Source organism: Ostrea edulis, chromosome 2 (genome assembly GCF_947568905.1).
Source record: "Ostrea edulis chromosome 2, xbOstEdul1.1, whole genome shotgun sequence".
In the NCBI taxonomy this organism is placed as follows: domain Eukaryota; kingdom Metazoa; phylum Mollusca; class Bivalvia; order Ostreida; family Ostreidae; genus Ostrea; species Ostrea edulis.
This window is the reverse complement of record NC_079165.1, coordinates 31,511,839-31,533,571: the sequence shown is the minus strand read 5'-3', so window position 1 is coordinate 31,533,571 and position 21,733 is coordinate 31,511,839. Positions and strand designations below refer to the sequence as shown.

The window sequence follows — 21,733 nt, the reverse complement described above, 5'->3', positions numbered from 1 at the left end:
TTGGTTTTCCAGACTTTTTAGCTCACCTGAGCATACAAATATATAGGAAAAATCTTTAAAAATCTTCTTCTCAAGAACTACTGAGTCAGAAGAGCTGATTTTTACATGAAAACTTTCTGACATAGTGCAGATTCAAGTTTGTTCAAATCATGGCCCCCGGGGGTAGGACGGGGCCACAAGGGGGATCAAAGTTTTACATACAAATATATAGTTAAAATCTTCTCAATAACCACTGAGTCAGAAAAGCTGATATTAACAAGAAAACTTTCTGACATAGTGCAGATTCAAGTTTGTTGAAATCATGGTCCTCAGGGGGTAGGATGGGGCCACAAGTGGACGGGGGGGGGGGGGGGTTGGGGGGTTCAAATTTTTACATACGAATATAGGTAAAATCTTCTTCTCAAGAACCATTGGGCCAAAGAAGTTGACATTTACATGAAAGGTTTCTGATGTAGTGTAGATTCAAGTTTGCAAAAATCTTGGCCTCCAGGGGTAGTTGGGGCCATAATAGGGACTAAGGTTTTACATGCAAATACATATGGAAAGTCTTCAGATATGGGCCAAGGTGACTCAGGTGAGCGATGTGGCCCATGGGCCTCTTGTTTCTGATGTTTGCGAGGATTCATATGAAACTTGCAGTGTAGTTTCAAACTGGCAAACTACAGATCAAGTTCAAATCGTAATGTTAAATAAACAGGACAGGTGTGGAGGAAATTATCTCTTATATTGTTACACTTTTATATTTCATCGGGATCGTGTTCTGATGGAAAGGCTGTAAAAGTTGGGCATTCTGGGCATTTGAATAGATGCAAATGACAAACTAAGTCACTGATTGTGTAAATAATCACTTCTTTAATTTAACATCAATCACAAAAGTAACTCATCAAGGAATCTGTATTTTGCAAAGGAATGCTTTGCACTGCACTTGTTTTGAATTCTTCATAAATAGATAGATAAACATAGACATAGATTATTTGTGTTTATGATATTACATGTGTTATAAATAAAGCGTATATCATTTTAATATACAATGTACCTGTCTGATGTTTATGACAACCAAATTTTATTCTTGTGGTTTGAAAACTTTGATTTTGTTATCAGATTTTGACATGGGGAGCTGGATACCACAATTTGATACCAACTTTAAAACGTGATATTAGATTTCCTTGAAAAAGAGTCTTGTTAAACTGTCCTTCTGAGCCAATTGTAATGCTGTCTGCTAGGGTTAGAACCAGTGTTAACAGCTTCGAATTTTAACTCATTGGTCCAAAGAACTGGTAACCAGGTAGAGTTACTGGACCTGTTCTAGATACTCGCAACTTAAAACATGATTCATTGCCTCGATTTTCCGTTCAATGTCTATTTTAAAATTGGGTTCAGTAAAATTCTTTGGGTTTGACCTTTACTTATTATTTTTACATGCACAAGGGACAAAATGGCGTCCGATAACTGTCAAACTGTTGTTAGCCTAGAATCTGACAAAGACAATAATGAACTTAATCAGTTTAAACTACAGATCCCACAGGCATCTTACCGTTCGGCGGTTTGGAAACATTTTGCTTTCAAAATTGTGAAGGTTTCTTCTCTAAAGTGTATCATATTGAAAATATTGAATGGTGGCACAAGTATTGCAATATGTATCGTATCGCGAAGGTGTATCGTTTCAGCCTTAGAAATGAACAGTAATTAGTGATGTAAGTAAAGTGTCAGTCTTTCACCTCATTATACGAGATAACTTATCACATATTTACAAAACATGAGATCAGCAATTGAAATGGCATGCTTTTTTCTTTCTTTTACATCTAAATGAAAATTTGTACCAGAAAAAGCACATTTATAGAAGAATCTAAAATGTGTATAAACTGTGACTTCTTTTTCTTTATATCGGTACTAAGTATGTTATCTCATATGAATTAAAACCTAATAAAATATGTACTGTAGAATTTTAATAGTAGAAATATCTCCATTTTCCAAAATGCCTTTTCAAAAACAACCAGAAAGAGATCAACCTAAGGCCATTAATTATATTAATCTCTTCAGAAAATTTTGTGAATTTACGCAGGGATATACATTAACGTTTCATCTCACTTTCCCTTGTCCAAATGAAAAACTTGGTTGTCCAAAATATTTTAGACTCTAATAAGCCTGTCAAGTAATAATTCTAATTATCTTAATTATCTCTCTGTCAATTGGTGATACAGTACGATCTACTAGAATGGGCCTTCGCTATAATCTGACGATTCGGAAAAAAAACAACATTATATGGAGTTGGGCTTTACGTTCTAACATTTGATATTCATCAAGCTTAACACAATTATCATAATAATCACATTTCCTACTGAAAAAAATCACTTGCCTCATTGGGCAAGTGTGTATTGAGTTTCACTTGTCCGAACTGGGTTTTCACTTGCCTCGGGCAATCGGACAACCATTAATGTCGATCCCTGTTACGATCAGAAAATATGTTCCTTGCAAGCAACACAAGGCTTTTCTTTCTACAGGTATGTATCTCATGTTAAAAGATACTGAGATTTCCTGTGAATCTTTTGTTTCTTACTCTTTTGAAGGTTTGGATAGTAAAAAAAAACAACTAAGAAAGGTTTGAGAAAATATAAAGATAAAAAACAATGGATTAAAATGATATTTTAATTGCCAAAAATAAGGACCACAATATTAGGCAACTGAACTATTTTCCATGTTCAATTATAATTTGAACATGATTTTTACAGGCGTTAAAGTCGAACACTGGTTAGGTTGTCAGTTTTGGGCTGACGGACAGGTGTTAAAATCGAACACTGGTTAGGTTGTCAGTATTGGGCTGATGGACAGGTGTTAAAGTCGAACACTGGTTAGGTTGTCAGTATTGGGCTGATGGACAGGTGTTAAAGTCGAACACTGGTTAGGTTGTCAGTTTTGGGCTGACGGACAGGTGTTAAAATCGAACACTGGTTAGGTTGTCAGTATTGGGCTGACGGACAGGTGTTAAAGTCGAACACTGGTTAGGTTGTCAGTATTGGGCTGATGGACAGGTGTTAAAGTCGAACACTGGTTAGGTTGTCAGTATTGGGCTGATGGATAGGTGTTAAAGTCGAACACTGCAGAGCTCCAGATAAAGTGCGTATCAGCGTAAATACTTGTTTAATTTGACCAGATACGCATTTAAGTTGAAAGTCATTCGTACAATTACGCATTAGCGAATTTAAATACGCATTACACCCCCAAAGTAATGCATACTTGTGATACATGTAGTATAATATAAATATGAATTATCTATTCATATGAATTGAGGTTAACCCAGGGCTTGATTATACATGAAATATGTTTCGATGACAATCACAATTTTGAAAGTTTGGGAGAGTTAAGTCATAACAACTATATAGTCCTACTTGTTATACTTTTTTCTTAAAGAGGTAGTGTGCGGTCGAAAGCACAGAAAACAAAATCTTGTATTATCAATCGTGGACGAATGATTGTTGCTAAAAACATGGCACAGAAAATATCACCAGATAAACAATACTTCTTCTGTTAAACTTTGACTTAAAGTTTTTACTGAAAGGCTGCTCCAGCAGCATTGTCTCAATCAGTATTTTTAAAAAGCATTTGTGAGAATCGGAGTCACGCATTTATTTGATACTTATATATTTACGGGGGAAAATCCTTTGTAGTTCTTTTTATTAAAACTCTTCACTGTTATTGGGATTTTTAAATTTATCATTGAGGTATTGAAATTTAATATGTCAGACATCCAGTCACATGATTATGATCCGATTCTGTATTAGTGGCAAAACAGCAAAGATAATCAGTAAATTACAAAATACTCTTTTGACTTCTTCTGAAAAGTAAAATACTCATTGATTTGAAAATCAAGGGGTAAATACTCTTTGTGGTTAAAATTATCTGGAGCTCTGACACTGGTTAGATTGTCAGTATTGGGCTGATGGACAGGTGCTAAAATCGAACACTGGTTAGATTGTCAGTATTGGGTTGACGACAGTTAAAGTCGAACACTGGTTAGGTTGTCAGTATTGGGCTGATGGACAGGTGTTAAAGTCGAACACTGGTTAGGTTGTCAGTATTGGGCTGATGGACAGGTGTTAAAGTCGAACACTGGTTAGGTTGTCAGTATTGGGCTGATGGACAGGTGTTAAAGTCGAACACTGGTTAGGTTGTCAGTATTGGGCTGATGGACAGGTGTTAAAGTCGAACACTGGTTAGGTTGTCAGTATTGGGCTGATGGACAGGTGTTAAAGTCGAACACTGGTTAGGTTGTCAGTATTGGGCTGATGGACAGGTGTTAAAGTCGAACACTGGTTAGGTTGTCAGTATTGGGCTGATGGACAGGTGTTAAAGTCGAACACTGGTTAGGTTGTCAGTATTGGGCTGATGGACAGGTGTTAAAGTCGAACACTGGTTAGGTTGTCAGTATTGGGCTGATGGACAGGTGTTAAAGTCGAACACTGGTTAGGTTGTCAGTATTGGGCTGATGGACAGGTGTTAAAGTCGAACACTGGTTAGGTTGTCAGTATTGGGCTGACGGACAGGTGTTAAAGTCGAACACTGGTTAGAAGATAAGAAGCCTTGGAATTTTGTTGTATAGTAATCTGGGTACTATGTAATGTCAAACTTTCATCGAATATTTTATCAGAACCATTTAGACTGTTACTTTCTCCATCATGTTAACTTAGGAAAGGATCAATGATTTTCTGTAATTGTATTTCAGAATGACAATTCAGAAATATGGAGATGACATTAAGTTGCTGCAGATATCTACACTAGCTCAAATGAAAGCATCTGGTGAGTTAAACCATGAGTGATAGATCATCATGATAAAGTATGTGAGTTAAGTTTTAGTATGACTTGCGTATTATGTATAGTTATCTATAATTCAGTTTTGGTGTATGCTAGATATGTATGCAGACCATTGAATAAAGATAGACAAAATGGAAACTCTTTATCTTCCAGATTTTGTTATCTGATCTGAACCACAGATTTTCTGATCAAATTTGTCTTTTGAAATTATTGATCCTTTTACATTTACAACTTCTCCAAAACCACCATTTCAACCAACCTTGTCTCAAAGTATCTCTTGGTTAAAAGGATTCAAGTTTGTTTATTTCAAGGGCTATAATCTTTCCAAAGGGTGGTGATTTGGAAATAGTGGAAATAGGGTAGGTGTTAAAAAATCTTCTCAAGAACCAAAAGAAAATCTGAAACTTGCAAGAAAACTTAAGGCTCAACCAAAGCCTGACCCTGAGCACCAGAATAAGTCTACAGTTAGGTGAAAGCTTTACATAGGAACTATCTTAAAAAATCTTTTGAACCACAAGACTGTATGTAAACTGAATATGCTTGCATTCAAGTTTGTTCAAACCCTCACCTCAGGGTCAGGGCAAGGTTAAGTATAGAATAACAGTTTTACATAAGAGTGTACAGAATTTATGGGAAAGAAAATACTCTCAAGATCCACACAAGGGTATGATTTGTCAATCCATGTGCAAGCATCCTCATTTAGTGTACATTCAACATAGTTAAAACCATGACCCTGGGACAATAGGGGTATAAGATTTTGTGACCTAAACGGTGATGCTATTGAGTTTTTATGTATGAGCAATATAATCCAGATAAGGTGATTATTTTCAATGTATCTGAAATTCAAAATTAACCAAATTGTTATCGTTTGTTCATTTTGGAAAAATGAAGTTTTGATTTTGACCCTGATCTTATAAACCATTCAAATCTGAACCAAATTAATAAGTGACATATTTTTGGGAGTTGAACTATGTTCAATCTCCCTGGGTCATCACGCACTTTTCTGCGCAGTAATTTGTATTGATTTGTATAGTGGTCGTCAGCGGGGATTCTGTGTCAGCTGATTTACTCCTAGGTAAATCAACATAAACTTTTATAAACATCCGCCATTAAATAATCCATGTAACTTTTCTGAATTAATCTAATTTTGATAATTGACATGTAAATAAATGCAATGATATTGTATTCAAATCAATTTGAATACAAGATTTCGATCAAATTGATACTGATAGACATAGAAAAATAAAAGATAAGGTTGAAAATTGTCATTTGTAGCGCAGTGTCACCTATAAACATTGATAGGGAAACGAACGACAACTGCACACAAGCCCTATTGACACCGTGGCGCGAAATATCGAATATGGTGCGAAACCTCAGAAAATTTACAAGAAATAACTCTACAACATTGTGTATGTGTATATATTTGGTTTTTTTTAATGTGATATAAAAAATGCTTGATGTTACATGTAGATTGAATTAAAACACGTCATTCCCAGTCAACAACTTTCGATTGGGATCGGAATACGAAATAAAATTTCTTATATCCGGTGGCAAAGTGAAACTGCTTCATGCTTCAAGTTATTGAATTACGTAGTAATTGCACGTTACACATTAGAGAACTGTTCCTTTTAATAAAGAAAGTCACAAAATAGATACAAAATGAGTGTACCTTATTCATTACTGTTACTGAGCTTTCGTCGACTATAATCTCGAAATGGCGTGTTTCGCTGCGCTTGATGACGGTAAGGTCCACATTTTCTACGTGAGTAGTGTGATATTTGTTTATGAATTTTTTGCGCATACATGGTATGTCTCGGCGAGGAATAATGGAAACTTTCTCACCTATGTATGTAAAGACATATTAATCTCTATTTTTAAAAATGTAGAACACTTTTATCAAATGACAATGTTTGAAAACGCTTAGAGCCCCGATGTCAGAATTTCCTTTTCCAAGACATCAATATGTCAAATTCATAATCCTTTTTGAATAGTATGTACCATATTTTGTACCAGTTATCCATTTTGAATCCCCTATTACAATGGGATTTTGCTGCACTCTGTAATGTTTGAGTGGATGTCATGAGTGTGTGTCAAACAGAAATTTTAAGAGCATGGGATAAGGTGCTGCCATGTATTACTTCACTATCAAAGTTTAACCCAGTTGCCACAATGTTGAATTTATGCTGCAAAAAGGATTGGAAATTGCTCTGGTCAAAACACATTGTTTATTTGTCTACAGATGAAAGAGACACGAGGATTCTCCCTCACAAACTGAAAAAAAAAATAGTTATGGATCTTGTACATGTATAGTTTATTAATCACTATAGATTTCCAGCATCACAAGTCTGATTCCACTATATGCTTTCCATACTGTCAGGTTCATTCACCCCCTGTTTGAGCCAGGTACAGTATAATATCCCAAATACCTTGGCAATAAATAACATTATTTGACTAGTGTTTCATTTTAGCGGAGTTACGATGAAGTCGAACTCGGCTTATGATCTGATGAAGTGCCTTTGGGCGGGCAGGCGGGCACGCATCAACATTTCATTTCCGCACCATAGCTCTTGAGCAAATTATAGGATCTCATTCAAACTTAGATGGATTGTCACCCTCAGTAAGATGAGGAAGCCTATCGATTCTGGGGTCACTAGGTCAAAGGTCAAGGTCACTGGCTATAAATAGACTGAATTTTGGAGAAAATTTTGTTTTCCGCACCATAACTCTTGAACGAATTATAGGATCTCAATCAAACTTAGATCGATTAAGTAAGACAAGAAGCCTATCGATTCCGGGGTCACAAGGTCAAAGTCACAGTGGCTATAAATAGACTGAAATTTGGAGAAAATTTTGTTTTCTGCACTATAATTTTTTAACAAATTATAGGATCTCAATTAAACTTAGATGGATTATCGCCCTTGATGAGACAAAGAAGCCTATTGATTTTGGTCAAGGGTTAAAGGTCAAGGTCACAAAGGATTTAAGTCGGCTGAAATTTATGTACGCAAAATTTTGCTCCCTGCTTGATAATTCTTGAAAACTTTTCTGCCGGTTCCCTCTATGCCCATTCCTTACGCAACTCGGCTTGTGCATTTCCGATGCCCGACAATTTTTAATTTTTTTGCATTTCATTTATTTTGAGTTATTATACAATTACTTACCATTCCATTGATCCTCTACAGGACTGTAGTATACTCAGGTGACAGTTTAGCATATTGGACTACCTTTTCAAGTAATGAATCCTTAGAATTAGCTATAACTAGGATTAAACTTGAATGTATATATACAGGGGAAAAACTTCTTCATAACTGCAAGGCATTGATAACCATATTGATTTGAATGTTTGGGCCATAATATGTGGTCACATTTTTCATGAGAATATAAAGGGGTGAAATTCTAGAAAACAACAACACGATTTCAGTTACTCGAGGAGCGTTGTGGCCCATGGGCCTTCCATTATCCATGTTTGCTGTTGTAACGCTTTGAAAAACAACAACAGTTGATTTGTATCTAAAATCATGATAATATTCAGTCATTTATCCCCCTACCATTCCAGTACTATCTTTTCTAACTGAATTTCCACAATGTTCAACTCCCATGAGTACTTTAAGTACTTTGATTCCCTTTGTAAACTTATTTTGCTTAGAATGAAAAAGCATATGACTTAAGTTCAAATTGCATACAATGAAAGTACAATTAAAAGTACAAATGATGATTATTGGTATCAGAATTGGGTAGAGCTCTAGATATGCACAGATCCAAGAATTGGTGGGAAAATAGCACTTGGTATGTTGATAAGACAGCTCTTTTCAGAAAGAAAGTGTGTTAAAAACTTTGGTTTCATTTCAAAACTATTTTCATATGTCTCTGCAGCTGTAGATTTTTATATGCTTATTTGATAGGAGTTTTCGTTTCAGTTTATTTAAAGAATACCATAGCATTGGTTTCTTTATTGAAATTCAACATAAGGAATTAAGCATAATTGTAACTTTAGATATGATAGAGAAATGTTCCTTTAGCTTCCAACATTATCAATATATTTGGTGAAGATGCATTCTTTTATAAATACAGGTAGGAAATCTATAACAGGGGGAAATACAGGTAAAGTGCTGAGTGACCAATCAATGATGCAAAAGATTGAAAATGACAAATTCTCTGATCCTCCACTCAAAGCTGAATATCATGATGGTACCCTATCAAGTACCAAGCAGACTAGTCGTCAGCGCCGAGCTGTCACAGAGCCTACCCCCAGTGTGGTAGCACCTCAGACTACCACCCCCAGAAGTGTGATGGCTCCAGAACCCATACCCATAGTGACGGGGAAAGACAATGGATATTCCGTGTCGGTGAGTAGCTTGGTAAAATATTTAAAATGAACAAGGGATGTATGTTTTCGTGAAATTTTTAAGACGTTTATATCATATTTTCTAAAACAGTGGTATTTTATGAAGGTCAAGCTCAAGTTTACCTTAGTTGAACTTGACCATGCTCGAGAGCATAATGTTTCACAAACACATGTTGTTAAATTTCTTTGTAAGCTATTAGATATTTGGTATCAAACTTCATGTGATAGTGTATCTACAAATAACTTTGATACACAAATTTAATCATTTGCTGAATACCTTTTATTGCCCTATCCATGAGTTTTCTGAAAACGAGAGAAGAGATACCAATATCAATGAGTGGATTGTAGTGGACTCTATCATTTGTTTTAAAGGGATGGCCTAGTTTTCTTGATTTTGAATGGTTTTCAAAATACAGAGTGACTTGGCTAATCTGGATGTCATGTGATCTGAGTGATTGAAATGAATATTGTTTAACATCCCTCTCAAGAATATTTCACTGATATGGAGACATCACCATTGCCGGTGAAGGGCTGCAAAATTTAGGCCCATGCTTGGAGCTGATGGCCTTTGAGCAGGGAGGGATCTTTATCGTGCGACACTTGCTGTGACACGACCTTGGATTTTGCGGTTTCATCTGAAGGACTGCCCCCATTAAGTCGTCTTTTACGACACACAAAGGGTTACTGAGGGCCTTTTCTAACCCGGATCCCCAAGGGATTTGTGTGATCTGAAATTATGCATATAACTTTGAATTCAATCATGTATGTCCAGATTATCCCAGAATGTCCTGATTAATTATGTCCTCATTAACAAAGCATGTCCTCATTAACTAAGCATGTCTTCATTAACTAAGCATGTCTTCAATAACTAAGCATGTCCAGATTAGTCTAGTATTACTTTTTAGGTCACCTGAGTCACTCAGGTGACCTATTGCTATTGGTCTGTGTCCGTCGTGAAGTGAGTTTATAGTAATGATAAGCAAGGATGTTTTTACCAAAATTGTAAATTTCATGACGCTCATGGAGGGGCTCTTGTGCAAGGGCTTGGTCATTTATTGTTACTTGTATATAGTGAAAATAAATTATTTCTTTAAAAATCTTCTTCTCTACTCCTGGGCATCTAGCAGACAAAATGAGTATGTAGTTATAATGAACAAGGAAGTGTTTACCAAAATTGTAAATTTCATGATCCCCAGATTAGGGGTTCTGACCCCAGGACGGGGCCAAACTCATTATATAGTGTTGATGTGTAAAACACTTCAATAACATCTTCTTTAGTGCTATTGAAACTGTATTGAAACTAGATGGATATTTAGAAAGAAGAGGTAGTCCTTTACCAAAATTGTAAATTTGATGATCCCAGGGGTAGGGGTTTTGGTATCAGGGTGGTACCAAAATAGTCAGTTATTAAATGTGTGAACAATAGAAATTTTTAACTCCTTGATAACTATCATAAAATTTTATGTAGTGTTTATGTGCAAGTTTACTGAGACTGTATAAAATCTAAATGCATACTTAGGAATAGCAGAAAAGGATGTACAAAAAATGGTGAATTTTACAACCCAGGGTTTTGACTCTAGGATGGGTCCAAATCAGTCATATCTTTTTATGTTTTAGAATTAATACACCTATTATATTACGTGAAGCCTTTCATCAGTGTATGCACTTTTGGGGGCATTGAAGTTTTTTAAGAGTACATCTTGTTTTATACTGTTGCTGAACGTTAGAATTTAGCTTAGAATTTTTTTCTAGATTTCATAGGCCTTGGGAGTAGTGATACTTTTTCACCAGTACTTGGGTGACCGATAAGGCCTGTGGTTCTCGTTACTGATATCTTTTAATTTTTCAGTTTGGAATCAATATGGAAACGGACCAAGAGGAAGGACTGTACAATCTCTACTTTCACAACTGCTTCCAGTATACAAAGAATGTCCATTCAACATTTGAAATGCAGGTAGGCTTTGGAGTGCAAGTATCAGATCAGCTTAGAAAAAATTTAATTTCTTAGTTCTTGTAAAACTACAAATGGAGTACTGGTAGAGATTTTGTTTGAAAGATAATGCTACTAGTACTTGAGAAATAATTCAGTATGCACATTTTAGTGAATGACCATTTTGATCGATTGTAAGAGTATAAATTATTTTTATACTCCTGTAATCAGGGATTCGGAGGCATCTAGTTTTTGATCAATCCTGCTTGTCTGCAAACACTTTAACCTTGGCCACAACTTTTGAACACTTAGTGATAGGGCTTTCATAGTTCACATGTGTATTCCTTGTTACAAGACCTTTCTTTCGATACCAACATTTTTGACCTAGTGACTTTGACCTTGGAGTTTAACCTACTTTTGAAAAACTTCAACCTTTATCATAATTTTGTGGTAGGGATTTCATGTTTGACGTGTATTTCTTGTGTGACAAGACATTTCTTTTGGTACCAAAGTTACTTTGCTGTTCTACAGGGTAATCAGTGTTTCACAAACACATCTTGTTTGAGAGCTGTTCCATTAAAACATATGGGGTACCAGGGGAAGGCAGTTTTTGGGTCACATGAGTTTACTTGATTGGTTGTCGCCGTCGTCATGCGATAACATTCAAACATTTTGAAATTCTTCATAACTACTTTTTCAATTCTTTTCAAATTTGGTATGAAGCATCTTTGGAACAAGGGGGACATAAATTGTAAATTTCAGGATTCCTGCACTCCTGGAGCCCTAAGGGTGGGGCAAAATCTGCCCAAAATTGACCAATTTTCAAAAATCTTCTCTAGAACTGCACATGTTTAAGGAAAACTAATGCATAGTGATGTAGAGCAGGAAGGCCTCTTCCAAAATTGTAAATTTCATGATCCCCGGAATAGGGGTTCTGACTCCAGGACAAGGCCAAAATTAGTATATAGTGTTTGTGTGTAAAACACTTAAATAACATCTTAGTGCTATAGATACGGACTTGAAACTAAATGGATATTTAGAAAGAGCAGGTAGCCCTTTACCAAAATAGTAAATTTGATGATCCCAGGGGTTGGCGTTTTGGTATCGGAGTGGGGCCAAAATGGTCAGTTATTAGATGTGTGAGCAATAGAAATTTTTAACTTCTTGATAACTACCGGTACCATTCCAATTCTCTTCAAATTTGGTATGAAGCATCTTTGGAACAAGGGGGACTTAAATTGTAAAATTCAGGTGGTGCGATATTGATTCTATGGTGGGTGGCTTTTGCACAAAAATTGCTTCTATGGGTTGTTATTTTACCAAACCATATACCGAGGTAACCTGTAAGAAAATAATCAGAAGAACATGTAATTGACAGAGGCAATCTTGGCGTTCTGTAAATTATGCTTGAAAGGGAATTGCATGTATTGAATACTGAAATAAAGTTGATATCAAGATGACAAAGTATTTTGTGCTGTAGGATGGGGAAAAAATTTTAATTTTGGGAATATTTTGAATTCTACTTTTCGAATAAATCAATTTGCTTCTATAGATGCCTATAAAGCTTCATTATTTGTCTCTATGGGTGGATAGGAGTGTACCAAAATTACTTCTATGGGTGGTCATCCTAATTTTAAGTGCCTTCCCGTATCTCATGTGTTTTACTGGAACAGTCCTGAAGTATATACTGCATACAGGGAAAGTTTTGCTCCATATCATTTTCACTATACATACTGGAAAATGGTGTTGCTTTGGTTTGAATTTGCTTGCAGTCAGTTGTTGGGATATCAAAGTAAGTAATGAATTTATAATTTTCCAGTTCAGATTTTACCCATTTAGGATCAAGACGAAATATATGAAAATATACTGAGATGAAAATTTGCCTGTATATTTATACAGCATCTTTTATCAAAGGCTTTTAAAGAAGGCAAAGATTTTGTAATGCTTTCTATAATTATTTGTAAAAATTAAACAAGAAAGTGTCGGACAAAGAATGAGTCCATTATGGATGGTGGTTTGACCCTCTCAATAAAGGAAGCCATCTTCTATGATTATTATTTATCAAAATATACTTCAAAAATCTCTTTTAGATTCTTCTGTTGTAAGTATTATGCAGTTCTGGTTATAATCATAAATGAAAGCATGGATCAGTGTGAAATCCAGGTAAACATCATCAGATGCAATTGATGCATCTCATATCCTTTAGAGGTATAGTGCACATGTACAGGTGTTCTAAGCATTTCCTGTTATCAGGAGTGGGCACATCAGAAGTGTCTGCTTGCCATTTTTATGGTTTTCCAAGTAATTTCTTTATATAAATGATTAACACATAGTGGGTTGCTCTGTTTGCATTTCTGTAGAAAAATGAAGTGGGAGAGATCTGTAATGCTCTAAAATGTTGACATCCTATAAAACTTGCTGTTTAGCAACAGAAAAGAATATATTTTCTTTTTAGGAATAAATGTTTAGGCTGTTTATATCAATGGGGTATATAAAGAAAATAGGCCAATGATGCAGAAGTTGCCCCATGATCACCAAATGTGACTGGGTTACGTGTGGTAAGAAATGCTTTCTGGATAATCTCTCAAATTCCATCTAAACACTAATAAAGAAACTGCACAGTAAGATTCTATCACCAAAGAGTTACCTCTGTTACTTTTGAGACCCAGAAGTTGAGGCCACCAGCTCACAGAAAGTAACAAATTGTTTCCTGATATTATCACTCATATTGTGATTTATCACTGAAAGTTTGTAAGAAAAAAATGTTTCTCCCTTCTGAAATGCACATTTCAAATAAAGTTGAAGAGAAATATTTTCTGAATTTTCTTGTTGTAACTGAAGCAAAATGATAAAGATACCAGTTTCTAGGAAAGACAAACAACAGCTGGGACCAACCCTATTTATGATACCTCTGTTACTTTTGAGACCCAGAAGTTGAGGCCACCAGCTCACAGAAAGTAACAAATTGTTTCTGATATTATCACTCATATTATACAGTTATTGACTGGGTTCGAGGACAACAGCTGTTTTGTTTGACCCGAGAATGGGTCTGTTGCCCGAAGCCGTAGGCTGAGGGCAACCGATCCGTTCGAGGGTCAAACAAAACAGCTGTTGTCCGAGGACCCAGTTAATAACTGTTTTGTTATACACCTTCATTTTTTAGGTTGTTTTTACTAGGTGCACATGGTTTGTTGACTTTAAACAGGACAGTGTGATTACATACATTTATCACTGATTCCACTAGTTTAAAAGAAAACATACTCAATATCCTAATTGATAATTATATTTTTCGTGTATCTGCTCTGCTTTTCATCTAATAAATTCCGTATTTCATCACCAGTCAAATCAGTGAACATCACCATTACGTAAACAAATAAGCAGACCAAGAATCATATGACTTGCGTATAACAGCTTTAACACGAATAAAATAAAAATAAGTAAACTTCATCTTATGCAATTGATTCTAGAAAATGATGAACAAATATTTTTTTTTATGTTCTTGCTGTCCGTACTTTGAAGAATTAATTGAATTTCATCTTCCGTTGCTGTCGCAAATTATGAATCCGCTACTTCGTTCTTTGAACATCGGAAGGCCTCGGGTACCAGGCTACCATTTCTCTTTATCCAAACGGCACGAAAAGATAACTCGAGTTAGCGCCATATGACGTCATCGGTCAACAGTCTTTTTTAACAGTCGATTTTAACAGTTCCCGGTCCAACAGTCGCCAGAACAGTCGAAATGTTGGACTTTTTTTGGTAAGGCGTTATATAGGAACTGCTTTATAGGGGTATAACAATGTTATTTATCACTGAAAGTTTGCAAGAAGAATCTTCAAAAAATGTTTCTCCCCTCTGAAATGCACAAATCAAATAAAGTTGAAGAGATAGATTTTCTAAATTTTCTTGTTGTAAGTGAAACAAAATGATAAAGATACTAGTTTCTAGGAAAAACAAACAACAGTTGGGACCAATGACCCTATTTATGATAAAATGATGGAGCCATTCTGTAATTTATTGGGCTTAAAGGTCATATGAAACGATATCTGAAGAAATTGAGTTATGTATGGAAATTCATTAATCAAGGTTTATTAAACAATAATTCATTTTTAATTTTTTTTATTCAATGCATTATAACGTCATAACAATGTACTCGATCACAAAAATTATTTTTAATGATCCTGGCTGATCTCCCTTGCTGATGACGTCAAAAAGACCCACTGTGATGTAAACAACTAGGCCTTATAACATGATAGGCCTATAACGAAGTATTTTAAAACTGTATAGCTTTGAAAAATGCCAAAGTGTGCTGCATTTAATTGTAGTACATGTGTTATTAGTTGTAGAAGAGGGTGCATATATACCTCTTCCCAAGGGATACCAGACTTAAAAGAAAAAGATATATGGGTATACAAAATCTCCGACGCGATGGATCAGTTTTGCCATGAACATTGCACTTCAGTACATCCGTCGGTAGCCAAACATTTTGGACACAAATAGATCAATTTCAAATCAGACGCTGTGCCAATAATTTTATATTTTCCAAAGACTGAGACAAAACAAAATATAAATTAAACTCAACAGCTTAGTTATAGCGAAGACACTGGTATGTATTACTAAATTGCACAAAGGTTGGATATCATTGTAATCACAAAAAAACATTTCATCAATGAACGTGAACTTTGAATAAAATCTACTCAAAATAATATTTGAACAGCGGGGATGTAGTGAGAAAGTAAATACCTGCTATAGAATTATAAACGCAAGCAATTTTTTATGAATGAAAAATATAGAAGCACCCCCTCTCCATCGTCGCAAACCACGGTTTTCAGTCCACTCACGCTCCCTCATGATGATGGAGAGCATCGAATAGAAGCACCTGTGGGTAACTGATGATGCCCCCTCTCCCATTAAAACAACGATTTGTGAATTTTATACTTAAATTGGGACACATGAGGAAACACTAGTCTAGCTAATTATGAAGAACCATGCGCAAGTACAACAGATGACATCCATGATCAATTTACCACAGTTAGGGTACTCTACACAAGTTTACAAGAATATTTTAGCGCTATTTCAATATTGTGGTTATTCGTATCCCGTGGGGATCCGGGTTAGAAAAGGTCATTGAGCAGTACCCCTTTGCTTGTCGAAAGAGGCGGTTCTTCGGATGAGACCACAAAAACAGAGGTCCCGTGTCACAGCAGATGTGGCACGATAAAGATACCTCCCTGCTCAATGACCATAAGCACCGAGCATAGGTCTAAATTTTGCAGCCCTTCACCGGCAGTGGTGACGTCTCCATACGAGTGAAATTTTCTTGAGAGGGGCGTAAAACAATATTCAATCTCAATCAATTATCTTATAAAAAGGAAAATGGGATTACCATTACAGATTTTAAACTATTTCATAAATGAAATGTACACAAGTTCAAATGACTAGAACTAATTTTTTTAAATAGATAGTTAAACTTGAGTATCTGATGGCATGGGGTCTTGAAATCTACAGGCATCTGCATGATGTATGGACATAACCTCCCCCTTCCATTCTGATTTTTTTTTTTGAGGCAATAATTTCTCCAAAATATGTGGATTCTCTGTCTAACCCATCCCAATTTCAATTTATGTAATCGTTTGACTTTCCCACTTTTTGTAAGATTTAGAGATTAGCCTTCTACCGGCTTTATTGTTACCGGTAGAAGGTCAATCTCTAAAGCTTACAAAAATTGGGAAAGGATTACATAAATCGAAATTTGCATGTAATATACAAGGAATCCATGCATTTTGGAGGAAAAATTATCCCCGTTAAAAGGAAAGTCAGAAAAGGAGGGGGTAGAAGTGGCCATACTTCAGGTGCCTGTGTAGTGTTGACTTCTTCAATATCATCCTCTGTTGAAGAACGTTATTCGCTTGCCTTGCATCATTCCTGACTGGTTTAAACTGATATTGTTGAACCACAAATTCGGGCAGTTCGTCAGAAAACAAAAATCAGTCCATATCCGTTAAATGCAGTGAGATATTTCGTTGAACAAAACGGTAGGCCTACACTATTTTTATTGCGTTGTTTACATCGATGGGTCGTTGTGACGTCACAAACACACATAATCAAGAACGATAAGCGGGTAACAAATTCATTCTATGTACAAGTTTACAGCTTTATTTCTTATCAATCCAAAGACAATTTTTTATTAAACACTGTTTAACCTTCATTCATACCCATCTTTATGTTTTTAAAGTAAAATACCATTGTTAGAAATCGTTTCATATGACCTTTAAATAGCATACATTGGGGTCATATACTCCCCGAAAGTTTTTCGGGGGAGCTTATAGTCATCTTTCTGTCTGTCCATCTGAGCTCCTATTTTCTAAACCTTTTAATCAGAAATTCATTATAATTGATCCCAAATATTCCTTTGGACAGGGACTTTTGGACCAAGGTCATTTTGTAAAGGTCAAGGTCACTCTGAGCATACAGTGCTCCCTCGATGTATTGCCCTCCGTTATAATGCCACCCCCGCTTATTGCCTGAAAATCCTAAAGAACAGATTTCCTCCCATGTTAACACCCCTGTTATAATGCCAACCCCATATAATGCCATATGCCACTGATTATCACAAACAAATGGTCAAATTTTATAGGGTTTACTCTTGATAATATTATAATGCCAATTACCTAACACCCATTGGTAATCACACCTGTACTTCGATTGCGTTGAAGTGTGACAGTTTAGACAAGGAATGCAGGTGAAGTGTGACAGTTTGGACAAGGAATGCAGGTGGCCAGGTTAATTACTAATGATTGCTGAATTAAACTCAAGATGATTTCAATGTTTATACAGAATGGAGTCCCAATAACTTGATGGTATTGAATTTCTTTTAACTGCTCAGTGGATAATGGTGAATTCGTTATATTGCCGGGGTGGCAATATAACGAATTCACCATTATCTGCTTTAATGCCCAAATTCATCTTGAACAAATATTGGCAATATATTGAGGGAGCACTGTGTACCTTGTGAATGAAAAAAACTTCATTCAACCATATTTCAATGAAGGTCTCTCAAGATCATTTTGTAAAGGTCAATGTCACTTGGAACATATACCTTATATGTGAAAAAAAAATCATTTCAACAACATTTCAATAGTTGTTGACATTGGGACTAAAGCTCTCTCAAGGTCATTTTGAAAGGTTAAAGTCACTCAACATTTACCTTATGTAAGGAAAAAGTTTTATATTTCAACAGTTTTTGAGCAGGTATTGATCATATATCACACAAATAAGTAATTGGCAAATAGCTTTTAGACAAAGGTCACTCAAGGTCATTTTATAAAGGTCACTCAAAACACATATTTATATATATATATATATATATATATATATATATATATAAACCTTCATTTCAAGAATATTTCAGCAGTTATCGATAATGATCATTGTGCGAGTCATTTGTCATATGAAGTAGTTTATTGGTTAGAGATAAATTTTACTGATATTCTTGTTAAATATGCAATTATAGATAATTATTATTCGTTACTGTTTTTAAAAGAATACTTGTATCTGATAAAATTTATTATGATAAAACTAAAAACTACAGTGGAATCCAAATTCATTCATTGAAAACATCTCATGACCTGACTGTGACACTAACTCAACATTTTTTAAACAGAGATAATATGCTTCAATGAATTCCTTTTCATTGAAACATCTTCATAATCATAGTAGTAATGTTGTTTGACTTCGAGGAAGACAAATCTTTGGGGGGGTTTGTCGGCAACATGATGTTAAATTGCAATTTGACACATCATGAGTGCATATTAAATTGAATAAAAAATATTACAGATGTATCTGATAACAAATTGAAAAATGATGCATGCATACATTTTACTAAAGAGTTGTGGGTGCGCCACATTGCACAGTGCATGATTATTGCCTTCAAAGTTGCGCCATTTTTCAACAGTATGGACTTATGGCACATGGCGTGGCTCCTCGTAGGTCCAGATGATAATTTCTCTATTTCAAAGTGGGGAAAAGTACTCCACGTTTTAAAAAGGCAAAATCCAATGATACAATAATGATTTTTTAATACCTCTGATCACTGTGGTGTGGTTGTAGGCATCTAGCATCTGGTTATTAACATTTTTAAACTCATCATTACTATAGGAAGACAAAATCTATCTTTGACAAGGACTACTTTATGTACTGGATCCTTGAGATATAGGGAATAGTTATGGGCTTGGATTACAATGTTTCATCAATGTATTTGTTTTCCAGATTTACATAGAAGAGATCAATGATGGGAACTACCTGTCAGCAGGTGAAATGCCGATCCCCGCCCTCTTCTTTGTCCTGTCCTGCATGTTTTTCATCGCTGGCATTGTATGGATGGCTATTCTGCGCCGTTCAAAGTATGATTCTTTGGTTTTCCGTTGAAATCGCATACTTTTTTAGATCGCGTTAGCTGAGAGCTCAGATGAGCTTTTCTGATTAAAATTTAACTGTTATCTGTCTTTGTATACATTTTTCACATTGTTTACTTGTCTGCCAATTTCAAGCAAACTTTACACATTAAAGCATCTTTTAGCAAGATTGAATACAGGAGGAGATCATTAAAGAGTTTTGCACCTGAGTTTTGTAGTAGTGTCAATTTTTGTAGAAATATATTTGATGGGGAATTATGAAATTAAAAAGAAAAAGTGGGGTCATAGAGCTTGTTTTGAGCTATAGTGTGCTAAACTTGACCTTTTTGCACTTAAAATTTACTTAAGATTTATATGCATAAACTCGATTTTTTTCTGTTGTTTTTAACACAACATAAATCAATCATTACATCAATTAAATGCAATAAAACTGTAGTGTCTGTTCCTTCATTAAGCATTCAGCTTTAGAAGTGAAAGTCACATGTCTTTTGGATATGACCTTAACAATAAAGGTGACTCAGGTGAACATCGTGGCCTATAGACTTGTTGTTTCATTCCAAAAAATAAGATGCCATAATTGACATTATTTCCATATGATTACATTAAATAATTGCATCAGTTATGATAATGTAAATTGTGGTCTCAGAATGTTACACCAACACCCCCCCCCCCCCCCCATTCCCAACATAAAGTACATTTGTACATGTATCGTAATGAAAGTTTTGTTTTGTGCTTTGATCAGGGAGAATGTTTACACAATGCATTACTTGATGTTTGCTGTCGTGATGGTTAAGGCTCTCTCAAACCTCTTTAATGCTGTAAGTACATTTATAATTGATCAAACAACAGATGGAGAATGAAATTTCAGAAATTTTACTGTTGATATTAACATCAGTCACTCCTGTTGTAGGTGAACATGCACTTCATTGCTGTGGAGGGAATACATGAAGAAGCTTGGGCTGTTCTGTACTATATTGTGTATCTGTGAGTTCAGTATAGCTTGTTATGGATCAGGATAACCTTAAGTCCAGCAAAAATCAATAATAGAATTTCAAAGATTTTACAATTTTTACAACTCACAATAATCAGAGTTCACAAAACAGTGTCCATTGTTTGTTCACCATTGAACTGAATTCGGAATAAGCCTGTTTATAGTGCTGTCGAAATCCATGTACAATATACAGTCTATTTATACTAGAACAAAATTCTAGAGAATTCTATTTTTAGAAAGTATACAAATTTCAAAAAGATTCGTTTGGGATTTTTTTTTTTGATTTTCGGAGATTAGAAAGATCCAACCTTCTCAGAGTATTGCTTAAGGGTGTATATTATATCAGTTAAAACTTATATGAATTGAAAGTGGAGAATATGTACAATATTTTGAAATTGAAAACTTTGAAATTTACTTCATTTAGTGAAAAAAAAAGCCATTTTTGTAATAGTAATAGGAAAGAAATTAGAACTCCTGTAAGATTTGAACTCACAATCTACAGATCAGCAGTCACACACACATTAACCCACTGAGCTATCTAGCTAAGTAACAAAGTTTAGAATTACAAAAATTATATTACTAGTATTTATTTTTCTATTTATTGTTCAAAAAGAAGTTGATCATTTTGACGATGTGTTATTCATCCTAAAGCAATATGTGTCCCCTTCTACACAGAGAGGGGATACAGATATTTGCTTTACACCATTGTTTCGAATTTCTCAGATCTCGTGGAGCTCTCTTGTTTGTAACCATTTTGCTGATTGGAACAGGATGGACTTTTATTAAACATGTGTTTTCCGACAAAGAGAAGAAATTGTTTTTGATTGTTATTCCGCTACAGGTAAAATATTTCCTTGCACTTTTCCAATGCTACTGAGTTTTTAGGTCACCTGAATTTACTCAGGTGACCTATTGCAATTGGCTGTCGTCCGTCGTCATGTATCGTGTGTTAACAAACATTTTTAACTTCTTGATAACTGCTATTCCAATTCTTTTCAAATTTGGTATGCAGCATTTTTGGAACAAGGGGGACATAAATTGTAAATTTCAGGACTCCTGCACCCCTGAGGTCCTAGGGGCGGGGCAAAAAGTGCTTTAAATTGACAAATTTTAAAAAATCTTCTTCTCTAGAACCGCACATGTATAAGAAAAACTAAATGAATAGTGATGTAAAGCAGGAAGACCTCTACCAAAATTGCAAACTTCATGATCTCCAGGGTAGGGGTTCTGACCCCAAGGTGAAACTT

At 35.3% G+C, this 21,733-nt stretch overlaps 1 protein-coding gene across 1 annotated transcript in view; it reads left to right on the top strand.

Annotated features, from left to right (window-relative positions):
* Positions 1–21,733, top strand: part of LOC125680676 (protein GPR107-like) — a 46,712-nt gene that overhangs the window by 9,668 nt on the left and 15,311 nt on the right. The window contains exons 5-11 of the mRNA XM_048920389.2: positions 4,721–4,794; positions 8,881–9,155; positions 11,004–11,108; positions 19,350–19,483; positions 20,238–20,313; positions 20,406–20,479; positions 21,210–21,327. Coding sequence (XP_048776346.1) covers positions 4,721–4,794; positions 8,881–9,155; positions 11,004–11,108; positions 19,350–19,483; positions 20,238–20,313; positions 20,406–20,479; positions 21,210–21,327 — 856 coding nt within the window. The remainder of the gene's footprint in view (positions 1–4,720; positions 4,795–8,880; positions 9,156–11,003; positions 11,109–19,349; positions 19,484–20,237; positions 20,314–20,405; positions 20,480–21,209; positions 21,328–21,733) is intronic.